The 17,781-nt window shown below is 38.5% G+C and overlaps 1 protein-coding gene across 2 annotated transcripts in view; it reads right to left on the minus strand.

Annotated features, from left to right (window-relative positions):
• CREBBP (CREB binding protein) overlaps positions 1-17,781 on the minus strand; it is a 126,999-nt gene that overhangs the window by 88,388 nt on the left and 20,830 nt on the right. For both annotated transcript variants that reach the window (XM_033101139.1, XM_033101140.1), the window contains exon 2: positions 13,015-13,724. In XM_033101139.1, coding sequence (XP_032957030.1) covers positions 13,015-13,724 — 710 coding nt within the window. The remainder of the gene's footprint in view (positions 1-13,014; positions 13,725-17,781) is intronic.

A 17,781-nucleotide genomic window follows, 5' to 3' on the forward strand; every position in this document is an offset into this window, starting at 1 on the left:
CAGGAGTTTTTAAAATTTAGAAAGCACTATCCTAATCTATGCTAAAGTCTGAGAGCGAGAGAGCGAGTGAGCGAGAGAGAGAGAGAAACTGATGAATTGGCTGGATTTGAGAACAGTTTCTAAACTGTCTGTATTTTAGAAAAGCACCCAGAAGAATACAAAAAGCAGAGGCGTCAGACAGACCCAGCCTTTGAATACTGGGCAGCCATCTCCCAACTGTGACCCTACGTGTAATATTTGATTTCTGAGAGCCAAACTTTTCACCTACTGAGTAGTTCCAAGGTGACGTTAAAGTCTAGATACAATGATGTTTCCAAACTTCCTCACAATCCGCAGCTGTCTCCTGCCACACAAGGGGAAGCCTGTCCTTTCAGCCCATCTCTGAGGCTGCTGCACTTGCCGTGGTGGGGGCTGGCCTAAGGGTCAAGATCACAGTTTCAAAACCGCCACCTCCAGAAATTCTATTTGTTGGAATCAGGCAAATTTCCCAAGCAAGAAACCACAGGCACCAAATAACAAACTGCAGAGATCCACAGGCAACAGAGAGCAGCACCACGGAAGAGTCTGGGAAGAGGCTGAAAGACAACCGAACGGATTCCAGAGGGGGCAGAGTGCTGGGGACACAGAAGTTCTAACCCATCAGAAATTCAAGACCTTGCTAAACATCCCAGGAACTGAACTAAAACCCCAAAAAGACCATGCGTGAGGAAAAAGGCTCCTCAAGACCTGTCTTAAGAATGTTTAATAAAACCTTGAAAGGATCAGACTGATTTGTGAGTCAATCATCTGCCAGAACAAAACCCAAATTCTGAAAAGGAAGACAACAGAATTAATATTCAACAACATATTCATAATATTCACTACACAGTCAAAAATGACCAAACATGCAAGAGGCAGAAAAATGTGACCCATAACCAGGGATTATATATTTAAATAAACAAAAACTGCAAATGAAACAAGCACAGAGATGACAAAGATGTTGGAATTAGCCTTCAAAGGAAGGGCATGAAACAAACAGTACATCGAAGGGACAAACAGAAAACAAACAGCAAGATGGGAGACCTAAATCCAACTATATCAACATTTAACATAAATAAATTAAAAGACAAAGATTGTCAGAATAAATTAAAAACAAGTTCCAACTACATGCTCTTTACAAGAAACAGTTTAAATACAGAGGGTGCCAAAAAAGTGTATACACATTTTAAGAAAGGAAAAAACTGTATTGAAATTGTAATACTCAATATATACCAATAGCAAAAGATGAATACAAGTCACGTTGACTTCTGCAATTACAGGAGGTGCTCAAATTGGTTACCATCGGCGTCCAGACACTTCTGATTACGGCGAACTACCGCTTGAGCAACGGTGACCAAAGTGTCCACTTGTATCACTGCGCATGCCATTTCAATTTCTTCCCGAAGTACCGCCAGTGTAGCCAGTTTTCTACAATACACCGCATCCTTTAAGGTGCCCCATGGGTAGAAGTCAAGGGGTGTTGAGTTGGAGGTTCTATAGCATACTCACACCTCCACTGTCGTACTTCCACAACATTCTCGAATTTCAAATACCACTTCAAAATGGTCTTGTATTCCTCGAAAGACAACTGTGCTTCCGCCATTTTCTTTGACTGTCCCGCCTGTTGCACGGTGACACTAGCATTCATTTGATTAATGCCATCTTTTGAGCAAACATCATACTACACATTGCTACGTAATTCAATTCAACTTAGAAAGTAATACATGGATAACATCTCTTAAAATGTGTATACATTTTTTTGGCACCCCCAGTATAAAGACACAGACAAGAGGGTAAAAAAGATATACTTTGAAAATATTAATCATAAGAAAGCAGCAGTGGCTAGGTTACTGAGACAAAGATTTCAAGATAAAGAATATTAATAGGAATAAAGAGGAATATTTGGAATGATAAAAGGCTCAATTCATCAGGAAGACATAAAAACCCCAAATGTATATTCACCAAATGAAAGGGTTTCAAAACACATGAAATAAGTAGTCAGATTTCATTCTTACTAAAAAACCCCCACAAATCTATAAATATAGCTGGATATTTTAATACTCTTCTCTCAGTAATTGATAGAAGAGACAAAAAAAAATACTAAGGCTATAACTGATTTGAACACAATCAGCCACCTTACCCTGACATTTGCAAAACACAACACCCTACAACTGTAGGATGCACATTCTCTTTGAGCGTATGTAGAACATTCACCAAGACAGATCATGTGCTGGGTCATAAAACTAGTCTCAAATCATACAGAGCATGTTCTCTAACCACAATGGAATTAAAAATCAACAACAATATCAGTAAAACTCCCAAATATTTAAAAATTAAGCAACACACTTCTACATAAAAACATGAGTCAAAGAAGAAATCCTAAGTAAAATATAAAAATATTTTGAACTAAATAATAAAACAAAACGTATCAAAATCTGTGGAATGCAGTACAGAGCAATATTTAGGGAGGAATTTATTGTTCAAAAGTTAATACTGAGCAAGTCCAAAATCAATGATCAAAGCGCATCCCCCAGAGGCTAGAAAAAGCAAAGAAAACCCAAAATAAATAGAAGAAAGAAAATAACAAAGAATCAATGATATAAAAAACAAGAAAAAACTGACAAATCAAAAGTTGGTTGCTTGAAAATAGCAATCAAGTTGACAAAGCCCTACCTGGGCTAATGAGGGAAAAAACAAGAGGTCAAATAAACACAAATCATAAATACCAGACTGAAAGAGAGGACACTGGACATTCTACAGGCATTAAAAGGGAATTAGGGGACTATTATGAACATCTTCATGCCAAATAAATTTAAAAACTTAGATCAATTCCTTGAAACCACAAATTACCAAAATTAACACAAGAAGACATGAAAAAATTCAATAGCCTGTACCTATTAAACTAATTCAATCATAATTAAAACTTTCCCACAAGGAAAATTCCAGACCCAGATGGTTTTACTGGTGAATTTTATCAAACATTTAAGGCATAAATAATGCTAACCTTAGACAAACTTCAGGAAAGAAGGAACAATTCCCAAGTAATTTTATGAAGCCAATAGACTCTTGATATCAAAACTAAATAAGGACATTGTAAAAAAATATTGATCTACGTCCCTCATGAATACAGATGAGTATGTCATGAACAATGTGTTAATAAATCAGATCCAGTAACATATAAAAAGGATAATACATTAAGATCAAGTGCGGTTAATCCAGAAATGTCGGGCTGGTTCAACATTCAGAAGCATGTATCTCGCCACATTAAAAGAATAAAGAAAATCATCTCACTAGATGCAGAAAAAGTATTTGACAAAATTCAGCAATCATTTATGATTAAAAGACTCACCAAACTAGGACCTTCCTCAGTCTGATGAAGGATACCTTTAAAAGCCTTTAACTTAATAGTAAACAACTGAATGTTTCTTCCACAGATCAAGAATAAGACAAGGGATGTATGCTCTCACCCCTTTTATTAAATATTGTACTGGAGATCTCAGGCAAAGCAGTAAAGCCAGAAAAATAAAAGGCCTACAGATTACAAAAGAAGAAGTAAAACTACCTTTATTCAAAGACAACATGACTTTCAATATATGGTGATGGAAGGAGAACTGACTCTTGGTGGTGAACACACAATGTGACATATAGATAATGTATTACAGAATTGTACACCTGAAACCTATGTAACTTTACTAACAATTGTCACCCCAATAAACTTTAATAATAAGACAACATGACCTAGAAAACTCTAAGGCATCTACCAAACAACTAATAGAACTAATAAGTGAATTTAACAAGGTTACAAGATATAATGTTAATACAGAAAAATAAATTCTATTTGTCCATATCAGCAACAAAGAAGTCAAACAGTGATACAAAATCAAGAAATTAAACAAATAAAAATGTGAAACTAAGCAACTTTATTTTAATACTATGTAAAGCTAAAGAAATACACATAGATCAATGGAATATAGACTAGAACAGGATGGCAAACTTTTTCTGTAAAGGGCCAGTTAGTAAATAGTTCAGTCTTAGGCGACCAATGGTTTCCATTCTCCATTCTTTCATTTGCTTCTTAGTTTATTTTTAATCAACCCTTTAAAATTATAAAAACCATTTTTAAGCTGGGGGCCACATCAAAATAGTCCACAGATCAGATCTGGCCCGTAGGCTACACAGCTTGCCGATTCCTGGACTTTCCAGTCCAGAAACAGACCTCTCCTTACCCAGTCAATTCCATTCCTAGTCATTTATCCAACAGAAATGAAAATGTGTACGTCCTCACAAAAACCTGTACAACAATGTTCATAGAAACTTTATTCTTAATAGCTCCAAAGTAGAAACCACAACAATGTCCATGAACAGGAGACTGGATAAACAAATCATGGCATATTTACACAATAAGATACTACTTAGCAATAAAAAGAACTAGTGATTCAGGCAACATGGATGAATCTCAAAAACGGGCTGTATGCAAAAGCAGCCTTGCAAAAAAAGTACATTACTACATGTTTCCATTTATATGAAGTTTGAGAACAGGTAAAATTCATCCATGGTGAAGGAAATCAGTAGTCATTACGAGGATGGGGGTGAAAGGACAGGAAAAGGGAGAAACACGAAGAAATCTTCTGGGGTAATGAAATGCCCTGTATCTTGATAGGGGTGTGGGTTTTACTTGCACAAGTTTTGACAAATGAATCAAACTAACACTTAAGATCTGTGCATTTCACCATCAGTAATAAAATACAAACAATAAAGTATTTTAAACATTAAAACATGTAGGTCTTTAACTCCAGATAGTTGACCTTTGGTTGGAAAGTAACCAGAAAGGTTGACTGGTAAAAGTATTGCTCTTCAAAGTAGTCAGCAGGAAGACTTAGCAAATCAACAAAGTATTCCGTGTTGCTATTATGTAAAACATTCATTCAGTTTGTTACAGAAAATAATCAGTTACAAAGTTAACTGGAAAAAAGAAATATGACTCTAACTTTGACTATAAAGAGATACATAATTACAGATAAAAGACTGGTAGTGAAAACATCAAAAACTTAACACTAACTACAAACTGTGTGATAGAATTATGTATGGGTACTGTGCTATTCTCTAGATTTGCAAATTTTGTAAAATAAGCATAAACTTTTTATTATTAGAAAATATTCTCTGAAAACATTAGGAAAGCAGTCTGATTATCACTTCAAATGTTCTGTGATTATCTCTTAGCCTTTAAGAAAGCACCTAGCCAACTAAGCAATCTTCTCTAAGTTCTTCAGTAAACCCAGGTACTGTGCTAAGAACTATACATACAGCATCTCATTTAATCAGCACAATTCTATGAGATAGATATTATTATCCCCCTTTAATCTGCATTACAAATACAAAAAAACCTAAGACCCAGAATGGTTATGTCATTTTCTCTGGGCTTAATGATTAGTGGAGCCTGGATCTGAACTGAGGCAGCTTACTCCAGAGCCCAAGCTCTGCTTTGAGCACTTAGCTGTACTGTATTCTGAGGAAGGCAGTCTGGGCTGCTGCGGATGCTACTACTGAGTTATATGCTATCTCATTTTATATATATACATATACACACACACACACACATATAAATATCTCATAATCTCATTCATTAAAAAGTTTTAAAAAGAAATAAATTCACGGATAATTATCATGGGAAGTTAGGCACATCCTGAATCACATATTCTAAAGGACAACTATGACCACCTTCCACTAAAGTCACGATAAGACTAAGCCAGCAGAAGACTGCTTAGTATTTCTGTCATAAACCTGTCTACAGGAGCTATATGCACCTCACAGTACACTGTATTAATTCTATGGAATGACCATTCTATAGAATGACCATTTTTTCATTGTGATCTTTCAAAAAGCCAAATTAAGGTTTACTTAATATAAAATTCCCTTATTTTCTGTGCATTATTTAAGGATCAGATAAGATACATTACATGAAAAAGAGGAAAGCATCAGACAAATGTACAGTATTGTTTTTCTTGCTATTAAATACTAGAAATTCCCAATTATCATTCCAAAATAGGGAAAGTGGATGAGTCCTTTATTCCTTTAACAGCTCTAACTCTCCACTGACTATATTTATATTCTGGCTAATTCATTTCTTCAGTATACAGGTTCTCAGAGTGTGGCTGGTCCCTAACCAGCACAAATAGGGTCACCTAGGACTGGCAAGGAATGTAAAGTCTCAGGACCCACCCCAAACCTGCCGAATCAGGAACTCTGGGGAGGGGCCCAGCATTCTGAGTTAACAAGCCTGCAGTGATTCTGCTGGACACTCAAGTCTGAGAACCACTGCTTTATCCTACGGGACCAAACTGTTGGTTGACTGGGTCCAAGAGGTCTGGATCAAAATTAAAATCTTTACCCCTCAGAGAGAGCTCCAGGCAGAGGCAAGCTCTGTGATTTCTGACCACTTTCTAAAAAGGAAGAGTACTTCAAAAACCTTGCCAAAAAATAAGCACTAATCTAACCCCCTGTGTAGAAGACTTACCATACAAACTATTTTGGTCCCTTTTCCCATTTGTAACTTGTAAAAGAAGACTAAAAGGATTTCTAAAGCCACAAAAGCACATTTTTATCAACCTCAAAGATTCTGCACTTGTTGGCCAGACACATCACACACCCTCCTCTTTCTACCAGCTTTTGGCTTCCTCTGCCACCTTCTCTGTACAGAACACCACCACCTCTCAACACCTGTAGCCAGGAGAATAAGCTGAGTGTTTATATGGCTCCTAAATCCCACCTAAATGTAGCCTTTTTGCTTTCCTTCTAAAAGACAAGCAGTTGGGTTATTTTCAGTGGAAAACTAGAATATGCTACCCAAAAAGGATAACATACCAGGTTTTGCTACTGTTGAAATGGACAAGTCATTTCGTTTTGTTTTGTTTTTAATCATACCATGGTCTTGTTAACATTATCGCCATGTTGTTGAAATGGCTTGTTTTTAATTTTAAATATTTTGAGAGTCACACAAAATTAGGAATGAGAAAGTGGAAATAATCACAAACATCGAGAAAGTCCAAAATTATAAGAATTTTTGCATAACTAGCTTAATGGCTTTTAAAGCCTGGATGGAAACAATTTCTATTAAGGTAGAAATTGTGAAACTGACCCAAGAACAGGCTGCACAGGTTAGTGATTAAGAGACCCTTAGCCAGACAGTGTGAGAGCCAATCCTGGTTCTGCCACTTGTCAGCTGTGTGATCACGGAAAGTTACCCAACTTTCTTCCACATCCTCCATTTCTTACTCTGCAACATGGGACTAGTACATGGTACCCATTTTATATTTTTTAATGAGGAGTAATAAAGTTAAATATTTGAGTTTTTTTCTAAAAGTAAATTTAGACTTTTCTAAAAGAAAAATATATTGACCCAAAAGACTAAAAGTCTAAAAAGTTAAATATTTATAAAAAGTAGCAAGTGTTGTCAAAGATCTTAAGTCATTCCCTAGGAAAAAGCTTCAGGCCCATACAGTTGTACAGGTGAGGTCTCTCAATTCTTCAAGAAAAAGATCATTCAAATGCTAAACCATTCCAGAGAACAGATGTGAAAGGCTTACAAACTCTTTTTGACCAAGTTAACACAACACTGAATCAAATCCTGACAAAATACACAAAAAGCACTACAGATCAATCTCACTATTGATTAGTGAGAAGGAAAATTTCTAACTGAATTTCTAAACTAGCAAATAAAATTCAGAAATACATTAACTTTTAATTTCACAATTGCAGAGACGGTTCAATTTGATATTAGGAAACCCACTCTACTGAGATAATTTGTCACATAAATAAGAGAAAAATTACACGGTAATCCCCATAGATGTCAAAAGGGAACTTGATAAAAATCCATATCTAATAAATGAGGGATAATGCTCCAATTTAAAATGACTGCAAACCAAAGCTCACATTGTATTTAATAAAAAAACACTACACAGTCTCTATTTCAGTGAGATCCAAGACAGGGATGCCCAAGGGCATAAACATTGGTAGAAATACTGGCAAGAAGACAAAATTATTAATAATGCAAAAGATGACTGTCTACTAGGAAAACCTAAGAGAATCACCTGCAAAAGTATTAGAATAAATAAGAGAATTCCATAAAGTGGCCAAGTTACCAAAGTGACATACATACATCAACATCTTTTCTGTATTAAAATAATAGGTGATGCAATAAAACTCATTCCCAATAGCAACGATAAACTCATTAATACACCCAGAAATAAATTTAACAAGGTGTATGCATATTACTTATATAAAGAAAACTATACTATGCTTCTGAGCAACTTAACACTCCATGAAAAGACAACCTGTATATACCTAAGACAACTCAGAAAGCCACAAAACTGCTAACCTGTCAAATTCCTCCTTAAACGATTTATAAAGTTCAATACAATCCCAATCAAATCCCACGATTTTTATTTGTTTTTTAAGGATCTGAAAAACAGTCCTGAAGTTTATCTGAAACAGTGGTTCTCAAGTGTGGCTGTCATGCAAGTCAGGAGGAACTATCACTGTATAACTGTTCACGCTGTACCCTGGATTCTACTTAATTCGTCTGCAATGGGTTTCAGGCATCACATTTTTTTAAAACTCCCCAAGTAATTGTGATTTTTCAGACAGGTTTGAGAACCACACAGCTGGCAGACTATCTTATAAGAATGACAAAGAAAATATTGGATTCTTGAAAAAGAATGAAGGGCAATCAGCTCCATCATATATTAAACTCATTACACAGCTGGGGTAGTAAGTTTCTAACACAGGATAGGCAAAGATCAATGAAACGAAAGAGTCCAGAATTAGACCCAAACCTTATATATGTAACAACTACACAAAATATACCAAAGATGGTATGTTACATTAGTGGGGGGGAAAAAGCTAGACTGGCAATATCTAAATAAATGGTACTGGGATTACTATAATTTGGGGGGGAAAACATATATGTAGCTTGATCTCTATAACTCATTCAAGCCAAAATAAATTCTGAGTTAAAGATCCAAGGTATAAAAGGAAAACATCCATGAGAGTATTTCATAATTTTGTAATAGAGAAAACATTTCCAGACATGACATAAAATCCAAAAGCCATAAAAGAAAAAAACAGATAAATATATTTCTATAAAAACCAAAAACATCTATTTGGTAAAAACATATCTATCACAAGAACTACCCCATTGTAAATTTATGTGGCCATGTTCCTAGTACAGCAGACGTTAGTAAAAAAAGGGGAAATGTGCATTTATTAATTAAAAGGCTTAAACCTTTACTATACAAGTATTAAGAATATAAACCAACAAGACATGGGGAAATACTACATCAGGAAAACAAAGACTATGATCAATAACAAAATACAAACGCCCATGAACTTATGAAGAGACATTTGCTTAAGCGACAATTCACGCCAGAGAATGGGAAACAGTAAAGAATGATATCAGTGTTAGTGAGAATTGAGGGGACCGGGACTCATTCGCTGCTGGTGAGGATATAATTTGCACGATGTTTTGGAAAGTTTAGCAATATGTGTATTAAAAATGTCAATATTCTTTAATCCAGAAATTTTACTCCCAAGAATTTATCTGGCAGATACACTCAGATGTACAAAGCTGTATACACAAATCAAAATTGTTATAACTGCAAAACACTGGAAACAGCCTAACTGTCTAGCCAATGGGGCACTAGTCCTATAAATTAAGATATACCTAATCAGGAACTACTTCTGCACCATATCTAGTAAGAAGGACTGAGAGCTCTATCTAACACAGAATAATGCCTAACTTACTGTTAGATGGCAGGAAGGAGGTGTATCTCACACACACACACACACACACACACACACACACACAAACACACACACACACACACACTTACTTATATTACACTACACTTTATGTTTAGTAGAGCTATCTACACACACACCTCACTATACCTCTATATGCACAGACCATCTCTGGCAGGATAGATAAGAAACAGTAGTTGCCCTTAGTAAGAGAATTTGGGAGAACCAAAGGTCAAGAATTAAAGGAGATTAACTTTTCAGTTCTTACCCTTAGTGCTACTGGGGGGGGGGGGGAGCGGCAGGTGTTTGTTGTTAAACCATGTGTATAATTACTTTCTAAAAACAAAACTTTTAACAAAGTCTGACCCAGTAACCTCCTTTTTCAGACTCTATCCCAGGATGTGTGTGGATTGCCTGTACAAGGATATGCTCGTTGCATTGTTTGTACTAATGAAAAGCTGGAAACAACCCAAATGTTCATCATCAGAGGAGTAGATAAATAAATTACGGTACGTCATATAATGGGATATTTTGCTATCAGTAGAAAAAAAAGAAAAAACTGTGTGTACTCTCATGCTGTTATATGTATATGTGTTATGTATATACTGTTAGAAAAAACAGCACGGGGTGCTTATGTAGTTTAGTTCCATTTGGTATTTAAAGAGTGTGTGTTAATAAATGTATTTGCAGATAAGTAGTTATCTGTAAGGTATGATGACAGCTAATCTTTTTATAGAAAATACGCGTTTCCTATGTAATAATTTTTTAAACAAAATTATCTTTTAAAAAAGTTAATTTTACCCTCTGTGCATTTTAAAATCTTATTTAGCTCTGCTATCATTATGTTCTAGAGAAGAATGGCTTAAAATGAACTTGTCTCCTGCTCTTACTATTTGCCCACCACTATAGTTCTTTCGTCCCGTGACAATTTTTCAAAATTGCCAGTCCTCGCCCCTTCTTCACATCACCCTTTTGGGGTTACCTACAGGCAAGAGAGATGACTACGACCACCCACCCAACACTAAAGGGGCTTACTTTCCAAATAGTGAACACGTACCAAGTGTTGTTTGAAAGGAAGGTCACTCTGTACAAAGGAAAGAACCCCAGGACTGAATGAAAAACCGGGGTGGACAAAGGAACATGAAGCGACAGAGATGAAATCAGCAAAGCCCAGACTGCAGGAAACTCCCCAGAACAAAAAACAAACAAGCAAAATAACCAGATTCAAATAAACTGTAACGATCATAGAGATTAATAGATAGATTCTCAAGAGCCCTATCAGCTGACTGAAATATGAGTTATTCAGATGCTGAAAAACAATCTGAAAAAAACAAATTATGACATAGGAGACCACTGGAAATTTGAATATTTAGTGCACATTTGATGATGTGAAGGAATTGTTCAGGTATTTACATGTGAGAATGACATATGTTCAGGTAAGCCAAGTCTAACTTTTACACATTATCAATGGCTCTCCAACCACGGTCAAGGGCCCAAAATATCTTCATAAAACATTAAGACATTCTTGGCCTTTTTCACCCTCACTCTCTCCTAAGAAAAGAGTTGTTCTCCAGAGGCTCTGTGACGTGTGATGTCATTGTGCTTAATGGCTAATGGAATACGTACTTGTGTTTTAAAAGTCTGTTTTAGTATCTAGTGTGGCAAATATTAATAGATACAATCCATATTTTAAAGAAATCTCCTCAGGGCCCTCAAAAATTTTTTAGATTATCCAGGAGTCCTAAGACTATAAAAAGATTGAGAACACTTGCATCATACTATTATGTCTACTTTTTTGTGAATCATTTAAATTCTTCAAAATAAAGTTTTTTGTAACTGGGGGGCATGGAGTGGAACGCGTGAATCAGGAAGGAACAAACATAAATCTATCCAGGAATCCTAAACCCATCAGAAATCCCTTCTCAACCCAATTCTGAAAGGCATGAGCATATACAGACCTCTCTCCAAATGCCAGGGACAACTAAAATTAAGTTCATATTCCCCTTTGCTAATGCTTCAAAAGAGATAAATGCATTTTGATGTTGGGAATTACTTCACTTTTATTTCTTAAGGTTTTTTAAAAAATCTGCTCCTTACCTAAGACAGTCACAGGACTTTGTATCTGTCACCTAATGCTTGTAATCAACCTTGTGGGGAAACTGTGATCTACTCTTATTTCTCTCTTTTCCTTATTCGGGACTTATCAAATTCAAAGAACAGCCCAAAGCATTTTTCTGTTCTGGAATTTGCTGCACCAAATATTGCCTGCAGTCGGTGCACTCGTGGGCTGTAGTTTAGAAGCCTTTTTTGTCTCAGAGCTTCCACCGGCATTTGTCCCTTCAATAGGAATCAGCCTGCACTTCTCTTCCCTCGTCAGATCTCATCTTTCCCAGTTGTCTCACATCCATCTGGGCATTTGCCTTCCCGGTTCTTCAAGTTTGGTTCCTATTCTCCACACCAGCTGCAAGGCTGGTGGCTGCAAACCCCAGCCCAGGCCTTTCCCTAGAGCAGGCCTCACAACCACCCGGAGGCTTCTTAAATCCCTCAATGCTGGGCCCACCCCCAGGTTCTGAGTCAGGAGCTCTATACTTCCAACTAGCTCTCGGGTGACGCGGGTGCTGTCGTTCAGGGATCTCACCACTGCTCTGAGTTTCCTCTGGGACCCGAGGGTCCGTGGCTCTTCCCTATTAACCGGGGTGAGGAGCTGACCAGCCTGGAACACAACTTCTTTGTTGTTAAAATGGAGACTGTGAAAACAGACACTTTACCTAGTGATTGTAAAAAGGGTGTAAGAGGGTAAGAACTCAGCCAGCTGGGCAAAGCAGCCTTTACCAGATTCACTGACACAACAAGCTGATTCCCAGCAGAAGCTGCTTCTTTCAACCATGTGGTCCTATTTCCATACATTTTCCTCACAAGCTGCAAGCTGGCAATCAGTTCAAACGCATTTCCTAAGTTTTTAACTGCCTGACGTGCACGCTATTCTACTTTTGGTTTAAGAATTCCCATTTCAAAGACTTGGGTAGAGATCTTTATCCCAGAAAGAAGGGCTCCAGATACCAAATCTGTCTCTTCCAAGTGGGCAGGGCAAGAGGAAAGCCTGAAGGAGGACAGGAAGGTGCCACGTTGTCCCATTTTACCCCAGGACTTGGATGGAGAAGCCCCCGATCAGTAGAAAGCATTCAAAGCCCCAACACTTACCTTGGTCATGCCTCCCGCCTGCGCCGTGTTCAGTCCCGCATGACTGGGAATTTGCGGCGAAACCTGTGTTAACGTCTCGGCCAGCACGCTGCTCGTTGCTCCCTGCATGCCCGGGGCAGGGTACGGCATTCCAGCTCCCCTTCCTCTGCCAGCAGCCCCGAGAGATCCATTCATGACTTGCGCCTGCCCCTGCTGGGCCTGGTTCATTAAACTATGGCCAGAGTTACTATTGAGGAGGCCTGGGTGGGCCTGGTTGAAGTTAGCATTCATGCAGATCCCAGGGCCGGTCTGCGACGTGGCAGGGCTGCTGGTCACCAGTCCCACTTGCTTTTGTGCTTGCGGATTCAGTGGTTGGGAAGCAGGGGGAGTGGGCCCCGAGGTGCTGGCCGCCTGCTTGGGCAGGCTGGGGGCTGCAGAATCTCCTTGGTTCAGAGGGCTCTTGCCCATGGCACCCAGGCTGGCCATGTTCGCATTGTTCGGCTGCCCTTGAGGCTGGCCGCCGAGGCCCTGCTGCACGGGGCTGCTGGCACTCACATTTCCTATTCCAGGGGTGATGCTAGAGCCACTGCCTCCGCGCAGAAGCTCTGACAGTTGTTTATGTTTGGAAGCAGCATCTGGAACAAGGTTCCCACTGTTTAAAAGGCCTAATTCTCCATTGGGGATCAGCTCATCAGGAAGATCATTCTCCAAGTCAAACAATGATCCAAAATCTAGAAATTAAGCAGAAATGGAAATGAGAAACTAAGCAACAATAATAGCTCTCCAACTGTCATATGCTACTATGATCTTAACCTAAAGCAGCCCATAACAGGGAACACTAGCAGATCTTAAGAATAATGTCAAAATGATTTGAAAGTTCATTTGGGAAAATAAAACAGAAGAATATTTTTCAAATTCTGAAAAAGGAAAACTTAAACAGAGACAAGAGGAGGGCCAGTCTTATTAGATTTTGATCATACACTTTAAAACAAATCATGTGACATGGGGACAAACACATATATACAAATTAAAGGAAAACAATGGGAAGTTTAAAAAAACACTGAATCATAATGTTAAAATGCTTAAGAATATATTGTGTAAAAAGCAACTGAGCATCACGTTAGATGAATAGCAATTTGGGGAAATTAAAGTAAACCTAACTATCAAATTATCAAAAAACAAACAAACAAACAAAAACCCCAAAACCTAGCCTTAAAAGAAAATGAGACTTCTCAAAATGCTGATGCTGCAGAAAGTAATAATAAAGACACACAGCGAAACTGAGAACAGTTTAAATTGGAGCTTAAATAATACTTGCATCATATGAAAAGGGTTAATGTCAATCATAAAGAAATATGAGAAGCACCTTTACTCCCAAGTACAAAGGCACAAGGACAAAAGCAGGTAAGTACCAGAAAGGAAGAGTAAACAGTAAACAAAATAGATCATTCTTCCTGGAAGTCAAACATGAAAATTAAAGCAACTCCTTTTTTCTGGCCCCTCTCAAAGTCACATTTCTCTCACATGTGGTCTGTACATGTCATCTCTGGTTCCTCATCAACCATGCATGCTTCAACCCACAACAACCTGGCTACATATACACGTGCAAAGGACACGAAATGCAGAAACATATTCATCACAGTGCTATCTGTAACATCAAAAAGGGGCAAACAACAGATACATGAAAAGAAGCTCAACATCACTAATCAGCAGAGAAATGTAAATTAAAAACACAATGACATATTACCTCACATCTGTCAGAATGGCCACCATCAATAAATGAACAAACAAGTGTTGGCGAGGATGTGGAGAAAAGGGAACCCTCGTGCACTATTGGTGGGATTGCCAATTTGTGTAGCTACTATGGAAAACAGTATGGAGGTTCCACAAAAAAATTAAAAACAGAGCTCCCTTATGACCCAGCAATTCCACTTCTGGATATTTATCCGAAGAAATACAAAACTCTAATTCGAAAAGATATGTAACCCTATGTTCATTGCAGCACTATTTACAATAGCCAAGATATGGAAGCAACCCAAGTGCCCATCAGTAGGTGACTGGATAAAGAGGTAGTACATCTGTACAATGCACTATCACTCGGCCACAAAAAAAGAATGAAATCTTACCATTTGCAACAACATGGATGGACCTAGAGGGTATTATGCTATATGAAATACATCAGACAGAGGATACCATATGTCTCACTTACACGTGGAATCTAAAGAACAAAGTAAATGAAACAGAAACAGTCACAGATACAGAGATACAGAGAACATTTTGATGTTGCCAGACTGGAGGTGGGCTTGGGGGGAGGGTGAAAAAGGTGAAGGGATTAAGTACAAATTGGTAGTTACAAAATAGCCATGGGGATGTAAAGTACAGCATAGGGAATATAGTCAACAATATTATAATAAATATGTATAGTGCCAGGTGGGTACTAGACTAATTGGAGGGATCACTTCATGAATGATATAAATGTCTAACCAGTATGCTGCATACCTGAAACTAATATAAAATAACACTGAATGTCAAATGTAATTGAAAAATAAAAATAAAGGGGCGAACAATACCCAGAGGCAGTTAAACCTGGTGATTACAGACTTTAGACCCAGACTGCCTGCATTTGAACCCCAGCTCTGCCACTAGCTCCCCAATTAGCTGTGTGACCTTGGATAAGTTACTTAGACTATCTGTGCCTCAGTTTTCTTATCTGGAAACTGGGAGTGACAATGGCCACCACACCACATAGGATTGGTGCGAAAACTAATACACGTAAAGCATTTAAACAGTGGGTAGTATTAGCCTTTATTATTATTATTATTATCCAATAACAAGGTTAAGTAACTTGCTGTAAAATACTTTGAAACACCATACATCTATTAGAATAATTATGAAGATTGTAGAAATGTTAAGAAAATGTTTATATGTTGTATGAAAACATTCCAATGGAAACTGCATGCAAAATGGCACCTAGAGTAAGATCAGAACTAAAGGATATGCATATGGGCAGTGGCTGGAAAGTAATATGCCCAAAATAAAGAGTTGTCCTGGTAAAGTGGTGGGAGGATGAGTATACACGTGGGCTTTTTTTGTTTGTTTGTTTTTTAAATGTAACACAGCCACTCGCCCTTCCACCACCCACTGTTAGAAAATGGAAGATTTTTTTCTCCATGGTGACAGACAGACCCTAATAGCTGCTTCCACGACACCCCCCTCAGCTGGCTGCCTCAGAGGATCCTCTCAGCAAGGGCAACACCTTCCTGGCTACAGGAGGGAGAGCGACTGGAGAAGCCAAACACCACAAACATCTTCCCCTTGCAGGCTGACACAATCCCAACTAAGGGAATTGAAGACAAGGTAGCCAAAACAGTTCTAGAAAAGGTTTTCCTGCCTAATAGTAAGGGATATTCAGAAAGAGAACTCCCTTTTCTTTACTAGATTTCATCATGGAACTGTGGCAACCCTATTCAACCAGGAGAGGAGACACCATTCATACTTAAAGGATGGCTGCAGCAAAAAGGGCAAACATCTGAGCTGAATTATCCAACCCTGGAAGCTCCCTATCTACAGACATGTTACGTGAGAAAATACGCTTCCTACCATTTAAGCCATTCTAGCTGGAGTTTAATGTAACTTGCAGGTGAAGGCATCTTGATATCTCCATCATGTCTATGGATGCAGTTCGAAATCCTTCCTATGGCATCGGCGGCCATCAGGATGTGGCCCCGCCCACTTCTCAGCCTTTCTTCCCCGCCCCCCAGCACCTCCTGACACACCCTATCTTCAAGCCAAAACAGTCACAGCATCTGCAATCTTCCTTTTGGATGCACTCTCTAGATAGAAAACCTCACCCCAGCCCCACTCAGATTAGACACAGCGACTATGAGGACATTCTTTAGGCTGCTCCTGCAGGACTAGTCCCTATTTTCAGCCTCCACAGTTCTCTGTACATAACATGCTTAAAAACCACCTCTAGGGCCAGCCCGGTGGCTCAGGTAGTTAGAGCTCCATGCTCCTAACTCTAAAGGCTGTCGGTTCGATTCCCACATGGGCCAGTGAGCTCTCAACCACAAGGTTGCCAGTTGGATTCGAGTCCCGCAAGGGATGGTGGGCTGCGCCCCCTGCAACTAGCAATGGCAACTGGACCTGGAGCTGAGCTGCGCCCTCCACAACTAAGACTGAAAGGACAACAACTTGAAGCTGAACGAAGCTGAACAGCACTCTCTACAGCTAAGATTGAAAGGACAACAACTTGACTTGGAAAATAAGTCATAGAAGTACACACTGTTCCCCAATAAAGTCCTGTTCCCCTTCCCCAATAAAATCTTAAAAAAAAAAAAAAGAACTTCTAAAAACCACCTCTAACACACACGTATTTCTTCTCGCCTGACTGTAAGAAATTAGACATTTTACAGACATACGGTTTTTGCAGAACCTGTTGAGAGTAAGCTACACAGTGTGATCCTTTCCTCCCAGTACTTCACCATCCCATCTCCTAAGAATACCCTTTTATACAAGCAGAGTGCGCTGATCAAATTCAGGAAATTGACCGCGATACAATACTTAATGTACTGATTGCCCTTAGATTTGGCCAGTTGTCCCAATAATTCCCTTTACCACATTTATTTTCCTGATCCAAGATCCAATTCAGGATCCCACTGCACTTAGTTATCATGATTTTGTCTTCTCCTTTCACCTAGAAAGGTTCCTCAAGAACTTTGTCTTTCAAAACTGACATTTTTGAAGAGCACAGGCCAGTTGTTGGGGTTGCTTCCTCATGGTTACAGG

This window comes from Rhinolophus ferrumequinum, assembly GCF_004115265.2.
Source record: "Rhinolophus ferrumequinum isolate MPI-CBG mRhiFer1 chromosome 15 unlocalized genomic scaffold, mRhiFer1_v1.p scaffold_54_arrow_ctg1_1, whole genome shotgun sequence".
In the NCBI taxonomy this organism is placed as follows: Eukaryota; Metazoa; Chordata; class Mammalia; order Chiroptera; family Rhinolophidae; genus Rhinolophus; species Rhinolophus ferrumequinum.